The sequence below is a fragment of the Diadema setosum genome, chromosome 8, assembly GCF_964275005.1.
Source record: "Diadema setosum chromosome 8, eeDiaSeto1, whole genome shotgun sequence".
Lineage (NCBI taxonomy): Eukaryota > Metazoa > Echinodermata > Echinoidea > Diadematoida > Diadematidae > Diadema > Diadema setosum.
Genome location: NC_092692.1, coordinates 37,506,687 through 37,529,328, shown reverse-complemented (window position 1 = coordinate 37,529,328; position 22,642 = coordinate 37,506,687). Strand labels below are relative to the sequence as shown.

The following is a 22,642-nucleotide window of genomic DNA, read 5'->3' as shown; positions in this document are numbered from 1 at the left end:
GAAATATCAAAAAACAAAAGTAAAACAAAGTGATCCTAATAAAAGATTGGTCACACCTTTTATTGAGTTTGCTTTGTTTTGGATATCTCGGGCATTTCAAAACCAATTTTCATCACATAAACTTAGAATTCCTCTTAGAATTAGAATTATGCTCTTTCATATTTCATAAGAGGTTTCTCATTATCTTAATAAAAAACAAAATCATCATAAAAAAGTTATAAACCTGAAGCCCCATCTCTTTAGAAACTGTACCATCCCTTTAAACTACAATGTACATTACCTTGCAAATGCTTGTAATGATATGGACAAGCTTACATGCCACATCTAATAGATGTGATTCTGTGTTGGTTTTTACTCTACAATTTATACATGTAGATATCACTACCAGCAACTTAGGGGAAATGTTTTATTGTATTGTTCGCTGTAATTTTTTATTGTATTGTGAAATGTGTACAATATCATCCTGCAACTAGGAGGGGAATAGGAAAATGGGATCTGCAGGGTATGTTCCACAGTTTATGCAATTATCAGATTTCTTTGTCATATTGATTTCTTTGTTTTATATTGTATGTCAATATGATATAAAAACATATATTTCTTGGCAGTCTACAGTACCAGTGGCAATGCATACCAGTTCACAGTCACTTCACATATTCTTCAACGTCTGTAGTTCAGTATGCTTATAGCTGAAATAAAAGTCATCAGAATCGTATTGATTGTAAATTTCAAAGTGAATGTCACATGGGTAATTCCGTGAAGTTGGGGCACAAAGTGTGATATTTTAGCATAACTCAATACTAATTATGCTATACATATTTTGTTTATAGGCTTTACATTTGTATTGAGACCATACATTTTCCTGGAAATTTTGTGCCATTCAGACTCAATTTTGATAAAGTTATTAAAACGATATGTAACGGTGTCCATGTATCATCGTGATAGTTAAAATCTGGTCCTAAAAGACAAATTAATGCAATTAGCTTGACCAAAATTTGATATAGTATGCATAATTACTAGATAAGTCAGATAGCTAAATATCTCAACTCTCCTTTCCGCAGTTTTACTTTTACAAGAAAATTACACAATGTGTCACTACGTGTGTATGCTACGCGGTGTCCACCAAATGTCACAAAAAAGGACACCGCATAGCATTGTGATACATTTTGTAATTTTCTTTTAAAATTAAAACTGTGTACAGGAAATTTGAGATATTTAGCTATCTCATTCATATCTTCTAAATATGCATATTGCATCAAATTTTGGTAAAGCTAATTGCCATAATTTGTCTCTTAGGACCAAATTTTAATATGTCACGATTAGGTAGAAATGTGCGCTTTTAGAGTCTCACTATTATTATTATTATTATTACATGGACACGTCACGATGCTACAGGACACTGTTACATATTGTTTAATAACTTCATCAAAATTGAGTCTGAATGGCACAAAATTTCCAGGAAAATGTGTGGCCTCAATGCAAATGTAAAGCCTAGAAACAAATGTATAGCATAATTAATATTGAGTTATGCTGAAATGTATTTTTTAAATATCACGATGCTACATGGACACTGCCCCAACTTCATGGAATTACCCACATACTATGTAGATGTTACTCTGTCATAGAGGAAGAAAATTCATACAATCATGCCCTAACACAAGTCTGACTGTGAATTGTGTTGACATGATGTGAATTGTGAATTGAATTGGCGATAGCCATATTTTCTCGTCAATAGTTTTAGCTCAAGAGTGAGGGCTGTAACCTAACTGATAGTAATATCAAAGAGAAAAGTAGTATTTAAAGGGAAGATAAACCCCAAGAGCAATGTGAGTTGAGTGAAAGCAGCAACATTAGTAGAACACATTAGTGAAAGTTTGAAGAAAATCGGACAATCGATGCAAAAGTTATGAATTTTTAAAGTTTTGATGTTGGAACCGCTGGATGAGGAGACTACTAGAGGTTATGACGTATGAGTGGACAACAATACCAAGAAAATATAAAGAAAATTCTGCAAAAATCCATTTTTCTTGAAAATTACAAATTCCATCAACTTGATATTGACATATGTTAAGGGTAGCAATTATTCCCCCTGCTTTCTGAAAGCGGTTGGTCCATTGCTCTTTCATAATTCTAGAAAAGTGAATTTTTGTTGAATTTCCTTTATATTTTCTTTGTATTGTTGTCCACTCATACGTCATATCCTGTAGTAGTCTCCTCATCCAGCGGTTCCAACATCAAAACTTTAAAAATTAATAACTTTTGCATGGCTTGTCCGATTTTCCTCAAACTTTCACTGACGTGTTCTACTAATGTTGCTGCTTTCACTCAATCCACATTGTTCTTTGGGTTTACCTTCCCTTTAAAGTGAAGTACAAATGTGACCCTGTATCACAAAACCAACAAAGAGTCGCCATACATGGATTTTTAGGTAAGGACAGATTCTGGAAGAGCAGATTCTGTGCTTTGAAATGATGTATCAATGCAAATGGACTTCCCTATCTATTTAATGGGGGGACAATACACACCCTAGAGGAGTGTGTACTGAAATAAGGGGCTTTGAAATTTAGGGTGTATTCAAGTGCTTCAGATAATCTCACTAAGCTGTGCTCTGTGCAAGCAAGAGAACATAGAGTGGGGTGTAAAAGTCCAGGCTAACCACAGTGAAGGGATAAACAGATCAAGTTGAAATTTTTTAACACAGTCTAGTCATGACCCTACGAACTTTCAAAGTGCTCAGTAGCATAGTCTAGTCATGACCCTACCAACTTTCAAAGTGTATCTGTATCTGTTCAAAAGTTATTGAAGTTGAAAGTGAAGAGGGTATAATGGGTTTTTGAAAAAAAAACAGAACTCCATTTGTGACTTAACTTGGATGGTAGATGTGTCTTGGGGAGTGGATGATCACCACAAGGTCAAAGGTCACAAGCAGGGGTCAACAAACTTTTAGAGCCCAATGTTAAGTTTTTATGGTGCGTTTCTATTATGGGTCATAACTTTTGATCCATAACTCCATTTGTGACAAAACTTGGATGGTAGATGTCCCTTTGGGAGTGGATGGTCACCACAAGGTCAATGGTCACAAGCATGGGGCAACGAACTTTTAGATCCCAATGTTAAGTTTTTATGGCGCGTTTCTATTATGGGTCATAACTTTTGATCCATAGGTCCGTTTGTGACCAAACTTGGATGGCAGATGACCCTTGGGGAGTGGATGGTCACTACAAGGTCAAAGGTCACAGGCAGGGGTCAACAAACTTTAAGAGCCCAATGTTAAGTTTTCATGGCAAGTTTCGTTTTTGCCATAAATTTTTACCCTTTTATATCTCTTTTTATCTGTTATATCTCTTTTTTATCTGTTATATCTCTTTTTTGATCTGTTATACTAGTATCCCATTCGCGTACAATTTCTTGTACGCGAATGGGCGAGACACATTATGGCACTTGCCTTGTTTATTTAAGAAGTTGTGGTTGATGATTAAGGCATTATTGTTATCATTGCTATCATCAACAAAACATAATATTACAAAGTCTGTATAATTGCTTCATGTGTATCATTATTGTTACATTAGTGTGTAGTGACAACTGTAGTTACTGTCCATATCAACGTCATTAGCATCAGTATTGTCTGTTCTTCTTGTACTAAAGCTACAAATTGTAAGTAAGGTACTCTTCTCAGTTGGGTAAACAATGTATTGTATGTACTGTATTGGTCAGTGAAGCTCTTTTTTTTATGTTTTCATTGAACAATAGATAACATATCTATACAAAAAGATTATGAATATACTTGAAACAGAACAATTCAAAACAGAACGGAAATAATTACATTAGAAAAATAATGGTAATAATTTGTTGTTGTTGTTCTTTGTCTTTGATCAGAGAGGGCCACCAGTGAGAGCCAAGCCTCAGAGGATTGGGGTCTGATCATGGAAATCACAGACATCATCAATGAGACAGATGAAGGGTAAGTACATGGGATGCATATCACGAGACCAACACCCACGAGTCGTACAACTCACGAGTCATACAACCCACGAGTCATACATTTGTACAGCCCACGAGTCATACAGCCCACAAGTCATGCAGCCCATGAATTATACAGCTCATGAGTCATACAGCCCATTTGTTTGACACTAAGCTAACAAGGCCCATGAGACCAACACATTAAGCCCCGTGTTGTATCTGTCGAACTCGTGGGCTATTTTTACCTAGTGTCGAACTCATGGGCTTTTTAATTGCCTTGTGCCGAACTCATGGGCCGTATGACTCATGGACCTGTTTTCAGTGTCGAACTCGTGGGCTGTATGACTCATGGGTGTCGGTCTAGTGGTATGAGCCCAGTACATGTACCCCCTGTTCAAATGCAAGCCAGTTTATACCAATACTCGATAAAGAAATGACGTACAAAGGATCATCGTATAGCGTACAGACCGTTCAGATGCTAATCTCGATCGTTCTGGAAAACGTCGTATAGATGTGCTGTTTCCCACTGCGCATGCTGTTATGGTCATGAGTGACAGGTATAGAGTCACCTTTTATGCGCACTCCCAGACGTTCAGACACATAATGGACAGGATGGAATGCTGATTCGTTATCGAAGACACATAATAGACAGGATGGAATGCTAATTTGTTATCGAGTTCTAGTTCAAAACGATGCTCTGTCGTTTTGCTATACGTTGTTTCGCTGTACGTCGTTTCGTTATACAATGTATGTTGTTTCATTAATAGCATTCAAACTTATAAATTCATCATATAGCTATACCGTTCAAGTATAAACTTTTTGTGTCTGAATACTCTGAACACTCTGTATGTTACTAAAGCATGTCTTTAATAGTGGTCACTTCACTATATCAGCCACCTGTGCACAGTTAGCTGGTTTAAACATATCACATCTCAGAAACCACGTTACAAGTGTATACATGTATCTGTGATTTTGTGCCTTTTTTTTAGTACTTGGTATTCTTGGGTAGTGCTTTATATGGTAGAGGAAAAAAAAACACAGCACAAAGTTCTTTAATTGAGCCCTTTGTTGTTGTTTTTTATGTAGTGATGGTTGTTTGTTTCAGCTGCAGAATTTAAAAAGCCTCTCTATAGCTGAATTTAGAACTGATTCTCAAATAGGCAACACTTGTTGGCTTTAGATGTTTCTGTGTGTGTTTCAAATTGGCAATTTTTTTTTCTTTGATTCTGAGCAAATTCAATGCATGAACTGCAGCAGTTCCATTTAATCTTTTTTCTCTCTTCAGTGCAAGGCATTTTCATGAATTTCAGAGGTGCCTACAAAATGTATTTGATGATGACAACTGAACATATTTGCAATAGTATTTCCTGGGACTTGATGGAACACAAATGGCCACATTCAAGCTTTCAGAAGCGAGCTTTATAGTGCATACACTGTAATTTCCCTGCTGTGGCCACTGTGAACAGGCCAGATTATTTGTACTCACAAATGCTTCCAATGATGACAACTGCAGAGTGATGGAATTTGAATTGGCTCTCTGCTGCCGATGACTAAACCTGTTGGACGTTCATGCACCATCTGCCCTTGCTGATATTCTCGTCCTATTCAAAGAATTTGTGCTTGCCCTGTTGAGGAGTTTTATTGGGAGTTGTGTAGTCTCCCCTATGTGTTTTATGAAACATATACAAATGGCAATGAAGTTGTCACAGCTTTCAATTATAATGGCAGTTATTATGATTGATTTTAAAAAAAATGTCCAGTACATCTGAATACTACATGCATATATGCTATATATTTAGTGAATTGAGATTTGTTTGGCAATAAAAGTAAGTGGTTGAATTTTCAATCGAGAACCATAGTGCTGGACTGAGAAAATAGATCATCCCTTTTCAGGAGAAAGAATATGAGTGATTTCTCACAGTGGAGACAATGTACAGCACATTTGTGTTACAGGAGGCATTTTGTTAATATGTGTGTGTGTGTGTTGTTAATTTCCAGAATGTCAGTAAAAATGGAATTAATAAAAATGGAATTAATCAAAAGATCACTTAAAACAAAAAACAAAATACATAAAAAAAAAATCACAAAATACAGTGAACTCCTGTTATCAAAGTCCTCAGAACCGGCATTTTTCCTGGAATGTAAAATATCAAAATTTTGTTACAACTGAATAGTAAATTGTATACATCTAGATGGAAATTTGGGGACCCGAATTTTTAATGCATTTTACATTACGAGAATTTCGTTATAATCGTGTTCGTTGTTTGAACGGAAGTGCACTGCATACTGCATTTAAATACAGTACCATTATTTCTCTTCATGAAATTTGAGCTGCACGATGAATTACATATTGTACCTGGCCATAGCCTTTGCTGATCTGCTTCTTCCATACATGAAATACACTTAAGACAATTGAGGGGGTCGGTGCAATATAGTGCTAACCCACACAATTGTCATTTTGAGATAATCGCTGTTGAATGTTTGGACAGTCCATACATTGTACATTGATAAAACATAAATGCATGCATTTTTTACCATCTTATTTGGTTGAATTCAAATATGATATTTTCACGGAGGTTAGAGTGAAGGATAAGGATTATGAAAATGCATGTAACTCAATTTTGACAAAAGTGTGGGTTAGCACTATATTGCACCGACCCCCTCAAATGTTAACTGCTTTTTCAGAGTTTATTGATTCATTATTCAATTTGAATACTGTGGCATACAGCTGTTTACTTATATTCTTGTTTTATTCAGGTGACCTTTTCCACAAAAGTAAAGTAGATTATGTTTTAGCCCTAAATACTTTAGCTGACATTTGAGTAGATCCACACAATTTGATTAAAGCAATATGATGCATGTTGTTCTTGTTTGTCTGGTATCAAATGAAACTACAATGATTTTATCCATTGTCCTCACCTGAAACTGCCAAGAGCTGTTACATTCATTGCAATGGAGGAGATTGCCCTTAATTGCTGTTGTGGCTATAAAGCCATGCTGTCTCGTCTCCCAGATTCTATGCAAATCACGTCATGTAAGCAGCCTTGAGGAGCGTCGTCATGGCAACCATGCGCCTTTTGAGACAGCACCTCGTATGAATGTATGTAAGCCAGCTGAAAGTGCACAAAGAAGAAGAAATACCCGGTATATATTGCAATCGCATTGAGAGTATCGGCAGGTGTTGTGTAAGATTGTTCAACTCCGCTTGTTGATATGCCACACCCTAAAAGAGTCAGGTTATAATACCAACAGGTCTGTGGTGTACTTCCATTACATCACTGAGCCTGTGTGGATGTTTTAATAGTGGATGATAATCAAATTAACGTGCTACTTTTTCTTTTTGTGTGTGTGTGGATCTATGATCACCTTTCAGTGCCAAGGATGCAGTAAAAGCGTTGAAGAAGAGGTTATTTGGCAACAAGAAATGGAAGGAAGTTATGTTCAGTCTGACCGTGAGTATTCTTTGCCATACAATATCTACATCGTGGATAAGTGTATCTTGACAGTGTACATGGTATGTTTAAGTTGTCAGTTTAGTTGTCTCCCCTATCTAATGTACAGAGACATCCAAAACATATTTTAAAACAGGTCACGTTTGTAGCAGTTTTCTTTCATTTGGGTAAAATAACAAACAGGCATATTTTTCTTTTAAGTACACTATAGTAATACAATGAGCAATGAGCAGATTAAGATCTCTTTCCAGGATTTATGTGCCATACTCCTAACTCAATGTTAATAGCATTTAACTGTTGATCACTGGGGCACATGAAATGTTGCTTTTGGTGGAAAAAATTCCCCCAACATATATTCCAAAAGAACCTGGCAGGTACGTTGTATTAAAATGGGTGTAGATCTAATATTTGCATTTGAGTACATCTATCCCAACATGAAAACATGTAATTGACAGCTTGACCTGACCTTGTTGCAGAAGGCTCCTCTTAAAGGCAGTTTACCATTTGCAGATGAAACAAAAACTCAATTGTAGTACTTCAGAATAGTTCAGAAATGTGAGTTAGGGATAGAAACAACCAGTGTAAAAAAGTTCATCAGTACAATTGATGTTGAGTATTGTATATATATGTATGCGGTATAGATACAAAACTTGTATAATAAAACTGTTTCTAAACTAAACCATGATCTACATTTATGGTTTAGTGAGAAAAATAGTGATATCTCTTTGTATTTTAGGCTTCATTGTAGAATTTTTTTATGATAGGATGTTTTGTGATACAACCAACCTAGACATATATGCGTCAAATGTGATAACTTAAACATTTTTAAAATCACTGCTCCCAATGGTAAACAGTACCTTTAACGGTGCTAATTACTCAGGATTTGCATTGTCTACATGTATAATTTCATATTTTCTGAAAATTTGCTCGTTTCTCCTGCATCATCGAAGACATACCGTACATTCCTATCTAACTCCTTCCCTAGCATGCAAGGGTATTTCTGCTTTATTCAAAAGTAGTAGTGTGTTAGTTATTGCATATCAATGCCATGCCATTGAATTATTATGGGTAGTTAGTTGGCCTAATTCTCTTTATTATGAGAGTGTGTATAATTAATAGATACATGCAGTGAGAATTACACGAGGCACAAGAAGAGCTCATAGTCACAGACTTTTGAGAAGATGGATGTTATGTTTTTAATTCTTAAGTGGGTGAGTCACAGACGCGTTTCCTGCTTGATTAAGATTACAGATTGATATCCAGGCATTATTTTCCCCCCACTCATCATAGTAGCATACTGAAGTGTGTGTTTGTGGTGGGGGAGGGGGGATGAGGGTGGGGGTGGGGGTGAGGGTTGGGGGAGGGAGATGGGGAGAGAGATGTGCGTTGTTGGCTGTATTTAAATTTTCGTAGGTAGAATCCTCAACATTTATTCTAATAATAATGAAAATTACCTTGCAGACACTGCAATGGAGATTTCAAAGCAGAAGTTTTGCATAGTCCAAATAACTTTTCATGTGTTTCTACATTTGTAAATGTTTCTTTTTCACACTAATAGAGGATTGTGTGAGTTTTAGTTCCCTAGATGCAAAGTTAAAGGCTGTCTGTTTAAGAGGCAAAATCTAAGCCGAAAAAATGAAAATCAATAGGAAGAAGATATTTTAATGATGCTTTGGTAACCTGAATGTTTCTTAAGGGCTTTCAACGGCATTTAGCAAGAGCTGAAATGCATAGCATATCACCATATCAAGGATTCAGTAGATATTTGAAGAATGATACTTGCTCTACGTTGTGAATGCATACATTTCCATAGAAATATAGACATACTGTAGTCCAATCGTAGCTTTAAATCAGCTCTGCCTCATATTGAAACAACCCCATCTTCTCCTATATTGTGGTATACTGTGGTGTGAAACATCATTTGCATTGACTAAAACTGAAAACTAACCTGCTTTAGTTGCACGCTATCATTGTTTTAGTGTGCCATTTGCATCTAAAAAAATGATGCAAGAGATATTATTCAGCCATGACAACCGTCAAGCAGAGTTGAAACTTGAAGATGGTTTCAGGAGTCATGCCGTAAACGGCATGTTTCTCCTTGTACATGAGGAGATCATGTGGTTTATGCCTGCATAATGAACCTATCAAAGTCTTGTCATAGACGTCTCTGTCATTTTATGAAATATTGGGGGGGGGGGGGGATCTGGAATAGGATTTAGATCACTGTAGCATGAAATGATAGCCCCATGTGGCAACATGATTAGTATTTAAAGATATTTAATGTGTGGTGCATGGTATAACATCTACTTGTAATGATATTCTGTTAATCGTTTCATGATAGCATACTGCACAGTTTCAAGGTGACCTTTAGAGGGTTCAAGCTAATGAAGAAAATGATAAATACATAAATGTGAGAATAAAAAACTGTTTCATGCTATTCTCAAACCAGATGGTACCTCTGCATCCAATTAACAAACTTAGTTATACAACTGTATTTGGTATAGACTTGTTTTAATTGAGAAAGACAATGCATTATTGAGTATGTGAAGTTACATGATTTCAGAATCGTGCGACTGTGGACCTTAAAGGTGATATTGAAAGGGGTAATTTTTGTAGTTTAAAACCAGAACAACAGAATAGGATGTTAGTGTGAAGCCCTTAAACAACAAAAACAACAACAACAACAACAACAACAACAACAACAACAACAACAAACCAACCAACCAACCAACCAACCAACCAAACAAACAAACAAACAAACAAAGTAAGCAACTTCCCATCTTACAGTACCAAAGTAATGATGTCATACTCATTTGTTTGTATAACTTGGAAGCAGGTGTGCGCATAAACACTTGGGCCAGGTAAGGTTGTTTAAAACCAGTTTCCATGGCGATGACTGGCTGTGGCATCAAACTTTGGTACTCTTTACACTTCTCATATCATGGATGAGGCAATATTCCTGTCTCCATGGAAACAGAAGTTTTACCTTGTCTTGTACACATTTAGAGATGTGTCTATAGGCAACATATTGGCTTCTTGTCGATGTATCACATATAGCAGTCAACTTGTATAATCAGAGTTTAAAAACACAAGATATGTTATGTTGCATTAATTTGAAAAATCATCCTTGTCATGAAAATATAAAGGTATGCGTTTTTATATTCCTTTATGAAATATATATGAATACATAACTGTAAGAGTGGTTATTTTCTCAGAGTAATTTTTCTTGCTTGGCTGGGCGAGATGAATTTCGTGTGTTTTCAGTTCTGTGGAATCAAGATACATATATTTACTAGTTAAACATCTGACGTTCAAAAATATTGGCATGTTTTTATTTTCACGCTGGTTTCTGCTCGCGGGAAATATACAAACATTCCCACTTATACAGTATGTACCCACATACATGTGCACATGTCACATACATTGTAGCTCTGTGTTGCTGTCCACCAATAGATGAATTCTGTCGACGAGATTTTCATGATTCTTCTGTTCTTCTCCAAATCAAACCCAAAGGTCCTGGAGACGTGTGTTAAAAACTGCCAGCATCGCTTCCACGTTCTGGTCTGCAAACAGGAGTTCTGCAAGGAGCTGGTGAAGGTCATCCAGCCCAGCCAGAACCCACCGACCATCGTCCAGGTCAGTGACCTCTACCTGTCTCCTATTGGTCACCACTTTTTTACGGGTCCTAGAACACTGTCACTGTCCGTTTCCACCCATTGGCCCTGCCCCAGGGGCAGACCTCACTTTGTGAGCCAAAAACACAATGCTGCATGAGCTCAAAGAGCATAAGATAAGCCTGTGAACTTCATGGTGTTACCATTATATTGCCCTATGAATGAATATCTTGAAACACTTTCAATTTTCAGTTGTTCTTGTACATTTTTGATTTTTTTTTTTTTTTTTTTTTTTTTTTTTTTTTTTTTTTTACATATGTGACCGTGCACCTCAAAACGAACATAAAGTTGCACACACTGATTTTGCGTGAGGACTGAAAATAAGTGAAATGGGTCAACCTAGCCGAACTTGACTTTTTCACATTTTCTGAAAGAGCGGGTCTTCTCTTACATTATGCAAAAATTTGGTATCATAAAACATGCAGGAAAGTGTGTTTTTTTAGCAGTTTATCTCGAACATTTTTGGTAGAATAGTGTGATTAGGTGTGTCTTTAGAATCCCTTTTTCATTTCTGAAAAACCTTGTCCACTATCTTCACTTTCAACTCTAATAACTTTTGAAAGGATAGTGCTACTGCTTCGAAAGTTGGCATTGATTATGGACAGAATGTGTTAATGGGGCATGCTAAATTTCAGTTTAATCTGATAATCCCTTCATTGTTGTTACTCCCGTGGTTTACTTCCTGTTTTTGTCCCATTCATCGCACAGCCAGCATGGTTTGGTAAAGATTAAGCGCTTGAATAGACACTGTACTTCAGAGCCTCTTTTCTCAGTTCACACTTTTCCTGAGTTTGTGTGTTCTTTCCAATATTTAGATAGGTTAGGAGAGTCCATCTGATTTGAGTTATACATCATTTTAAAGCTTAAAGTCTGCTCTTTCAGAATATGGTAACTATAAATTCATGTCTGGCGACTTTTTGTTTGTTTTGAGGTGCAGGGTCACATATGGAGATTATTACTGATAAAATGGGATTTTGCTTCAGTGAAACAATTTGTCATACATTTGGGGAAATACATTTCTTTGTACGTGAGTTATGCCTTCCAGGACATCTCCTAGTGGCTAAAAAATGCAAAGCAAAAAAAAAAAAAAAACCCAAAAAACTGCAACAACAACAACAAAGACAACAAAATGTACTGATCATTATAATTATATTCAATACTACTACTACTACTACTACTGTCACTACTACTACCACTACTGCTACTACTACTATTACTACTTCTGCTGTTACTGTTATTTTTATTGTTATCGTCGCTGAATGATTTCTTTAATCTTGCCTTGCTTTGAAAAAAAAATACAGGAGAAGATTCTAAGTTTGATCCAGTCGTGGGCAGACGCGTTCAAGAGTGACCCCTCGCTGCACGGAGTGGTCAAGGTCTACGAGGAGCTGAAGAGTAAGTCCATTGAGTTCCCGCCGACGGACCTGGACACACTGTCCCCCATCAGGACGCCCCAGAGAATGACTCCCGAGGTGGACCCAGCCATGAGCAGACCGCCACCAACCAGACAGGTAGATATAAGGGTGGGGGGGGGGGGGGGGAGGGATGTGAGGGGGAGGGGAAATGGGATGTGAGGGTAGGGAGAGGGGGATAGGGAATATGAGGGGAGTGGGGAGGGTGGAATGTGAGAGGGAGGGGGAATATGAGGGGAGTTTGAAGGGGATGTGAGAGGGAGGGGGAGGGGATTTAAGGGGGAGGGGGAATGTGAGGGGTAGGGTGGGACAGATTTTTTTCGTGGGGTGTGTGTGTGAGCGCTCTCCTAAAGCACATGACACAATACTGTCCTGTACTCATTATAGAGCGCTTCGATGTTCCCGAAGTGTTTAATCCCCATGGCATACTAACGAGCTGCAACAGTCACTACGTTAACCCGTTAAGGACGAGTCCAAAGTATACTCGGGCAGGCTTCTATGGGAAATGTGTGTTATAGCAAAATCAAACCGTCCTCAATGGGTTAAGAGGGCACACTCAAAAGTTCATGATACTGTAAAACCCAAAACATTTTCCAGCATGAAACTTTTGCGAATCGGAGCTGACTGACTTTTGCGTGGCATGAAACTTTCGCAAATTATCACTTGGCATTCAGTGCATTGTGTAAGAAAAAAAAAAACACTGTGCATGCACTTTAATTTGATGAATCCTGGCTCCATGCAAAATTCGAGAAAGTTTCATTTACTAGAAAATTTCTGGTTTTACTGTACCGGTAGTCCCTATGCAAGAACTGTAGACTTCCAGCACTCCTTCTCCCCAGACTCCATGGGACTCTGGGACTCTTTGCCCAGGAGGTAGTGGGCTGTACAACTCTGGACCAGTTCCAACGACATGTGCAGCATATCCAACTCCACCAGCAATAGGAGAGCAACAGACTGCTTTTTTACCTGCGCAAGCATTGCACATAGAGTAGCCTTTATGTCTTGACATGAGAAAATCATATTTTTGGCAACTTATCATTGTATTTGTGTTTTCCAGAATGTGATACCTGTGGTGCTTGATTACCAACAGAAAGGTTAAAGAATATTTTCTCATGTTTCATTCATTTTTTTCGACAACTGTTTAAGCTTGGCAAATGGAATTTTGTTAAAGTCATGAATCAGGGCCCCATTTCATAAAAAAAAAGTTAATATGATAGCAACTCTTCCTAGAATAGTAATTGTCATGGTAATGACAAGAATCCAGCTTCTTGGTTGCCTGTTGATTCAGGAAGTTGTCATTCTAGCAAGAGTTGCTATCCTAATATCTTTTATGAAATGGGGGCCAGATGTGCATACATGACTTGTTCCATTGAATCGCCCTACAATGTTAAAACCTCTGCTCTGACTATTTGGAAAGAAATAATATCAATGCAAAGATTTTGGCTCTTGTACAAGACTCTTGTTTGTTCTTCGTAGTAGATTTTAATTAAAATATAATTCATATTTATGCATGTTATTAGAATGTGACTTTTTTTCCTTCTTTAGCAAGATAACTTTCGAATGGCTTGGGATAAACACACCAAATTTTACGGCGTATGACTTTTTCATGCATAATAACTGACCTAGGCAAGCCAATGAACTAAGAAAATGATGATTTTTTTTTTTTTTTTTTTTTTTGGGGGGGGGGGGTATTTTTCCTAATGTTCAATAGACTTTAAGTTTGCCAGATGTCGCTTCTGTATAAACTGAATGTGTACATTGTTTAATTGTGACATCGCCATGGTAACAATGGTAAATTTGTATGAGAGAAACAACACACTTTGCGCCCTTCTTTCTTCATCCAGCCAACGCAGCCCGCTCCTCCAGCTATGGCCCCGGGACAGTACCCAACCCAAGCCCCGGGCCAGTACCCGCCCCAAGCCCCGGGCCAGTACCCACCCCAGGCCCCAAGCCAGTATCCACCCCAGGCCCCGGGGCAGTACCCGCCCCAGGCCCCCCAGAATGCCGCCCCCACCAGCGCAGGGGGCATGGGCGGCAACCAGATGACCAAACTGAGGCGGGACCTGGACCTGGTGCTAGGCAACATCAGAGTGATGTCGGAGATGCTGACGGAGATGACACCCGGCCAGGAGAGCCCAGATGATCTGGAGCTATTACAGGTTGGCCTCGTTTCCGATAAATGTGGAACCGTTAGCATAGAAAAAGCAAGCAAAGTAAAATAAAAATAGGAGGTAGTATAGTTAACACCATGGCGCAGAAAGAGTTAACTAGTAGTTAACTCTCTCTGCGCCATGGTGTTAACCTGCTGTGTGCCACATTATTCTGAGACAGCTACGTAGTCATGCTTTGGGAAAACGTTCTGTTTTTAAAATCTATGTAACTTTTATAGATTTCTGTTACGCTGGACAAACAATGTGCAAAGTGTTAGCGAGAAAGTCAGCTTTGCTTTGATGGAAATTGTAAGACAAATCTATGATTGCATTTCTTTCAAATGACCAGTAGCTACATTATTGTATAAGAGGCATGACTTTTGCACACAAAACAGTAATAGAAACTAAGAATGCACTGGCACTTCCAGTAAGGAACACCCCTTGATAGTCAATCACCACATAAAATGTAAGCTACATGTGACAGGAATGGAATCGCCAGAAACGCTTTCATTGTACCGCGGGATTTGACGATTTATCGATCGGTGTAGGCGGGTTTGTGAGTTTGAGCAGAATATGCGAAGTTGGCGTGCCATCAACCGAGTCGGATGTAGGAACTTGGCTCATAAAGAGTTGATAAACATAGGTGGGTAAATGAATAGATATATATATATATAAACCTGCAAATGCATGTAGGTAGATAGAAGGGTAGATGGATGGATGGATGGATGGATATATAGAATAGGTAGATAGATAGGTAGGTGTCTGGTCAGTTGGCATAATGAATGGATAGATGAATAGATTGATATATGGATGGATAGATGAGTACAGTAGATAGACGGAGGTGAAATAAGAGGAAAACAAGTGAATGCATGTTTAATGTGGAGCAACAATTTTTCTTTGTAACAACTTTGGCTGTATTGTGAGTAGCCAATATCATCCTAGATTTCAATCAAGCAAGTGTAATATCCAGAGAATATTTGTTTGATCTTGAAAAATAGTATAGATTACCACAGGAAAGTGTTATAAATTCTTTGATGTCTTTTTCATATATTTCATTCATAAAAGCCATTAAACCCTGTCCTGAGCATTGCTTTTATTATCATTATTACTCTGCACGTGTGTGTGTGTGAGTGTGTGTTTGTGTGTATGTGTCTGTCTGTCTGTCTGTCTGTATGCGTGTATGTACGTATGTGTGTATGTATGTATGTATGTATGTATGTTTATATGTAGTTCCAAGAAACTCAAACCAAGCCTTGATGTTTGTTCATAAGGTTAAACAGTTGAAATCATTGTGGGTCATATTCTCCAGCTGTGTTCTCCCTTTTTACATGCAAGCAATTGCATAGTAAAGCACAACAAACTGTCATTCAAATGGCTAACACTCTTCAGTTTTTTGGGGGGGATTTTTGTCATCTTTGTTTTGTTTGTTTGTTTTTAATATGAATTCCAGGAACTCAACCAGACCTGCCGTGTCATGCAGCAGAGGGTCGTTGAACTCTTGTCAGAGGTCAGCCATGAAGAAGTTACAGGTAAGATTACCAAACGAGGTTGCTTTTAAAACATGTCATTGGGAACCTGTGACAGGTTCTGTGATATTTCTCTGCCCCTCATCACCCCTTGGAATGCAGTGGAACATTCCAGGTCCTACCACCTTGTCAGACCAAAGATACTGTAATGTAGTAGATTGTAATGACCAATCTCTGGAAATAAGGAAAGGGGACTTGATTTGTAATTAGTTGGCCTGTTTTATTGACAGTGACATGTTTTTCTTTCAGATAGTATAGAAGGATGTCATTTATTATAGTGTAGATAAACAAACCATGTGTGAGTTTGGAGTGAAAGGCTGCTAATCTTCCAGTTGAAACCCCTGAGTGGAGTCTTAGCAGAACCCCCCTTCCCATCCTTTTTTGAAAGATTTAAAGGACAAGTTCACCTTTATAAACATAAGGATTGAGAGAATGCAGCAATATTAGTAGAACACATCAGTGAAAGTTTGAGGAAAATTGGACAATCGATGCAAAAGTTATGAATTTTTAAAATTTTTGTGTTGGAACCGCTGGATGAGGAGACTACTAAGGCTCATGATGTCATAAGAGTACAACAGTACAAAGAAAATGTAAAAAAAAATCAACATATTTTCACTTTTTTCGCATAGTAAAAGAGCACTTGACTTGCCTCTTTCTAAAGGCAATTGGAATAATATTACCCATAACATATGTCAGTAACAAGTCGAGGGAATGTGTACTTTTTTCAAAAGATGATATTTTGAGAAATTCTCTTTATATTTTCCTTATATTGTTGTACGCATGTGACATCATACACTGCAGTAGTCTTCTCATCCAGCGGTGACTGCACAAAAACTTCAAAAATTAATAACTTTTGAACGGATTGTCCGATTTTCCTCAAACTTTCAATGATGTGTTCTACTAATATTGCTGCATTCTCCCAATCCGTTAATGAAGGTGAACTTGTCCTTCAAAGACTCAAGTGAACCATGCAGGTTTTCCTTGGATGCCAATTATGACAGAAATGTAATCTGTCATTTATGAGTCTATAGTGGTGGTAATATATTTCTTGTAAACATACGTCTCTGTAGGAATTTATTTGTAGGTGACCAGGCATGTGAGAGTTCAGACTTTAATCTGATTTCAGGGGGACGTTTCATGAAACTTTTTGTCAGTGATTTACACTGACAACTGTTAAAAGCTACTGAAATCCTTGCGTCTGATTGGCTGATAGCAAATTTGTCGGTGAAAACCTCCGACGAACTCGTTGATGAAACGCCTCCCTGATTTTCATTCTGTCCAAAACCCACCTCTCAGACTTATTTTGTAAGTTCAATTGCAATGAGATGTTCACAGTTTTTCTAAAATGCACTTCAGACTTCCTTTCTTCATAAGTTTCAGATTTTTTCAGACTTTTTTCTGCAAGTATTGTCAGACCTGTGCATGTAAGACCTCGCTGCAGACATTTTACACTCTGGTGGGACTAGTTGTTTAGAACTGTCTTTAAACTCTTCCTCTATGCAATGTATTGATTGCTTGGCAAAGATGTTTGTGTGTTTGTTTGTTTGTTCTTCAGGGGAGCTGTTGAGAATTAACGACGATCTGAACAACCTGTTCGTTCGCTACGACCGCTATGAGCGGTACCGCACATCCCAATCACAAAGCCAGGGTGTGCCGCCGCCCCAACCCACGGCCGTGACGCAGCCACTGCCTCCTGCTATGCCTGTAGCACAGCCAGTGGTGAGTTGCCTCCTCTCGTCCTTAGTCCCACATGTAAGAAGATGTGTACTCCTATGTGGGTGCATTGCCATAGACTTTTTTGAAGGATGCATTCACTGAACAGTATGTGTGTAGAAGTGGTATATATGATTATAATTAAGAAGATGCTGCATACATTTCACATGTCTTCCAACATTAAGAAAAAAAAAAAGTGCAATCATTCAGCATGCCAAGTACTGGAGAACTTTTAGGACAATTTGCAAGTGATTGGATTAAATGATAGAGAATAATCATACCAGAATGAGTAAGAAGTATTGTTGCAAATATGGAAACTTGCACAGTGTTGACATTTTGGCAGCTTTCATGCGATGTAAAACTACCACAAAAATAAATTCTTGCATATTTTTCATCTGTCATATACTATATGATATTATATCTTACATCTTTGATCTGAAGGTAAGCCATATAATTGTCATTTTCTTTGCAGTTTTCTTCATGTTTGCCAGTTGTGTAGCATGAGTAATTTGCTGTTGTCATGCAGACCAGTTAGCTTTTTATAATACTACTTGTATGTTGTGTGCTGCCAAAGTCATTAACAGTCATGGATGTGGTCAGTTGTTTGAATTGCTTGCTCAATTGTTGTGACCTTTCACAAAATTAAAAATATATCGGTACACGATTCATTTCACCCAAGTTGGAGCCTCATTTGCCAATTTTCTCTTTGTCATGCACTCAGTTTGAATGTGTATGATGAATTGTGGGTATAAATTGTGATTCTGGTGCAAGAAAAAGATGTGAAAAACGTTGATTATTCCATTACAAAAATTGTGTTTGGAATTTTAATGCCATTTTACACCGTGCTGAAAGATAACTTTTTGTAGAGGGGTTAACTTGAAGTCTATTTTCCAAAAATTGGGATGAATGATTTACACGGTTTTGCAAAATTTGTAATTTTTAGAACTTTGTGAATAAATAGTATTATTTTGGGCCGAAAGTTCATCCTCTGAGTACGGAATTCAGAGCCACAAAAAAATAAGCGTCCGGTGCTACGATCGACTGTCCTACCAAACTCTTTTCCATCTTTACCTTCTAGCATGCTCGAAGTCCTCCCCCGGAGGAGAGCACAGGAACGCTGATAGACTTTGGAGTGGATGAGCCTGTTGCACCTGTTGCTGCCCCAGCGGTCCATGCTGCACCCCCTATGGGGGGCGTAATGGCACCAGCTCCGCCCTACGATGGCCTCCCGTACCCAGAGTTGGGTCCCAACCCCGCCCCTGCCCCTGCGTCTGGACTGGCAGATCAGCTGGCAGGTCTCAGTGAGTATCATACGTACCTCAAAGTGTGCACTCGTGTGATAGTAATGGGGGTGTGTCTGATGTCTTGTAAGCATGCTCAATGTACGGTATGTTCCCCCCCCCCCCCCCAAAAAAAAAAAAAAAAAAAATACAATCGGATTTGTGCATTACACCCAATAGGATTAAACTGTTCAAATGCTACTTCAGGGTCTTGAAATTTAACATCTTAGCTCTATTTTGCAGAAAACCCCATTCAATTTGGTTAAGCGGTCACAGAGAAATGTGGATCTTTGTAAAACATGTCATGAGTCTGATTCTTCCAAGTTGAACACTTGGATGCTCCTGTGTGTAAACACAATAGACAAAACTTGGAGGGAAGAGATTCCTGACATGCTCTACAAAATTCCTCATTGCTCTTTGACCACTGAAACAAATCGAATGGGGTTTTCTGTAAGATGTGCGGAATGAGTTATAGTTTCATACCCTGAAATTGTATTTTGATTGATTCACTGTTTTTAAAGTTATCATTGCTGAAGGTCCCGTTGTAATTTTTGGGGGGACATACGGTGTATCAAATGTTTGAATGCGGGGTACAGAAGCTGGCTTACCGTGGGGAGAACAAATGCACAAGTCTTTTAATAATGCGTCCACTTGATACATCATCACTGCCATTTAATCTGCATTAAAACTCTGTCATTAGAACTGATCTTTCTGCTTCATAACAACATGTAACTGTCATAACTGAAGATATTTTGGGTATATATTTGGTGAAGCCTCTCCTGTTCTATGTGATGAATTTTATTCCTTTTATTATTAAAGGAGACCTCCAGATGATTTTAAGACTTTTACATTTGAACAACTGCATGCATAAATTAGTCATACCAGGTACAGAGTTTTAGAATTTGTAGTGACTGAGAATGATAGTGACTGTTCTATGTACATTCTGAACAAGAGGCAAAAAGTGCCAACTACAAATGGTTTATTGAAAGTGACAAGTTATTATTACCACATACAGCAATGAGGCTTTTTTTTTTTTGAAGGAAAGTATTAAAAAAACTTTCAGGTGCTTGATATTCGAATACTAAAGTTTTGATTTGCTGGAACTAATGTCATTTTGGGTCTTTGAATATTGAAGGCATCGATTCCCCCCCCCCCCCCCGACACAAACACACACACATGCACACACAAAATATGGAAAAAAGATTAAATATTGAATTTGTTTCCTATCCAGGCATGACCGGAGGGAGTGTCAGCAACACGCTGGGCCAAATCGGCAATATGCCGACGTCAGTGAATCCACCCCCGCCAGAGGATGATTTTGACATGTTTGCCCAGAGCAGACAGACCACGTACCAAGACAGCCGCAGATCGTGAGTCGAAGAACATCTACACTTTTATGCCAATGTCTCAGTCATTGGACATTATCAAGAGTTGACAGTCATTGTTATTGAAGAAACAAACAACTTTGATCAATCCTGTTTCAAAACAAGCAATTCCCCAGTCTCCAAAATTCTCTTTATTTCACATTAGGTCTGTTTTTGTAGTCCTGATGAAATTACGATTCTGTAGGATTTGATATTAGTATCGTAACAGTTTACTGATACTGTGTAAGTGACTGATGTTCTGAGTTTTGCAAACCCATGTTTCATTTTCTTCTTTTTTTTCTTGTTTTTTTTTCTTTTTTTTTGGGGGGGGGGGGGCAGAAGAATAAATTCACACACCAAATATTGAAATGGGATATATGGGACTGTCCAAAATAGGCTGTGCTTAATTTCAGCATGGAGGTCTCCATGTATTGGGGAAAAAAAGACCATGCATCATTTGACAGTACTTTCTTCAATTTTGTAAGGCCAACATTTGAATATGATTGATTTGGGTTAGATTGTAGAGCTTTCAACCATTTCCACTACTGATAATAGCAAGCTGTAGATCTGTGATGCAAATGCAGAGACAATGCCAGTTAGGCTAAAAATGGTGTTCGGCACATGCACAAGACAGCTGTTTCCATTGTCAAACCCGAAAAGCTGTGTCTTTTTAGCGTTCACGTCGCAGGGCGGTGAGTTGGCTCAGTCGGTAGCACGTCTGCCTCACGATCACGCGGCCCAGGTTCGAACCCGAGTCTGGACTGAGCAATGTTGTGTGTAAACATACATGTACTGTCCCCTCTAGCAAGAGGCAAAACACCCTGTCCCTCGGATAGGACATAAAATGGAGGTCCCGTGTATGAGAAAGCAACAACTCATGCACGTAAAAGATCCCGCTTCATTCATTCATCGCAAAGAGCAGGGTGTTTAACCCGGTGAAGTGGTCCCACCTCACATCCAACTGGACCCCATGGAAGATCAGCTTAACGTAGCTGAATATGGGCTGTCCAGCCATCTTCTCAGCTGGAAAATGAACAAACAAACAAACAAACAATCTAAAGCTTGCTATCAATTACAGCTCTGTGAGCCATATTGCAAGTGGCAACCCAAAAAGCCGGACAAGGTAATACAATCGAGATGATTGGATGAGGGGTGTTAGTGATTTTCTTTTTTGTTTTTATATATTTTGTGCTTGTTTTTTAACAAAGATGTTATTGTTTATAAACTTTTTCAACTGTCATAGCAGAATTTTTAAAAATCTTTGATGCACGTCAGGGCTTCAGAACATGTCTCATACGGCAATCAGTGCACCCTTAACCCATATTGGGCCAATGCACTTGTGTAAACAAACACTGCAGTGGCCCAGCACCGTTTACACACACACACACCGACAGGCAGACAACTCTCCAAACAATCGCTCTTCATTAGCAAGCAATGAACAAAACATAGACAAGTTATATATCATTTAAAAGAGGATAAAAATTCCTTTAAAATGGTATATGACATGCTGTCATTCAATGCAAAGTGCATTCATAGTACTCAGCAGAAGTGAAGTACAGTCATCCAAAAGTTACGAAATCACTTTGTTTGTTTGCTTTCATTCTTGAATTAGAAATAGTAAATGTTGTAATTTTACACATCCAGTACCGGAAAAGAAATGATCAGTGTCACCTTTATGGACATATAAATATCATGACCATTGATACAATAATTGCAGGTTTATGTTTATGTCTATGACGATGAAGCCATTGCGAGTGCATGGGAAATCAAGAGTATAATGTGTTCATCCTATAGTTTGTTGAAGCGAAACTCGTCACGATAGATACACTTCTACAGCTTTTCAGTTTCGACTGAATTATGTTGTACATACATGTGGATGTACATGTGGGACTGTTATCACAATTGAATCATCGCCCAGCAAGTGTCCAAACCTCCTCAAAAACTGCGGCAGAAAATCCAAAATTGAGCACTCAGTACAGCTGTAGATAGCACCCACTGACGCTCTGTGGTTATTCGCATTATTCCATGTAAACACACATTTTTTTGATGATTTTTACGATATTGTTGCCGTTCGACTGACAAAACCTTCTTGAATTATCGCAGACAGTGTAGCA

The 22,642-nt window shown here is 38.3% G+C and overlaps 1 protein-coding gene across 1 annotated transcript in view; it reads left to right on the top strand.

The window, feature by feature from the left end:
* LOC140232240 (TOM1-like protein 2) overlaps positions 1–22,642 on the top strand; it is a 46,107-nt gene that overhangs the window by 12,293 nt on the left and 11,172 nt on the right. The window contains exons 2-10 of the mRNA XM_072312374.1: positions 3,874–3,958; positions 7,331–7,409; positions 10,923–11,045; positions 12,385–12,594; positions 14,340–14,654; positions 16,096–16,174; positions 17,727–17,890; positions 18,963–19,185; positions 20,396–20,534. Coding sequence (XP_072168475.1) covers positions 3,874–3,958; positions 7,331–7,409; positions 10,923–11,045; positions 12,385–12,594; positions 14,340–14,654; positions 16,096–16,174; positions 17,727–17,890; positions 18,963–19,185; positions 20,396–20,534 — 1,417 coding nt within the window. The remainder of the gene's footprint in view (positions 1–3,873; positions 3,959–7,330; positions 7,410–10,922; positions 11,046–12,384; positions 12,595–14,339; positions 14,655–16,095; positions 16,175–17,726; positions 17,891–18,962; positions 19,186–20,395; positions 20,535–22,642) is intronic.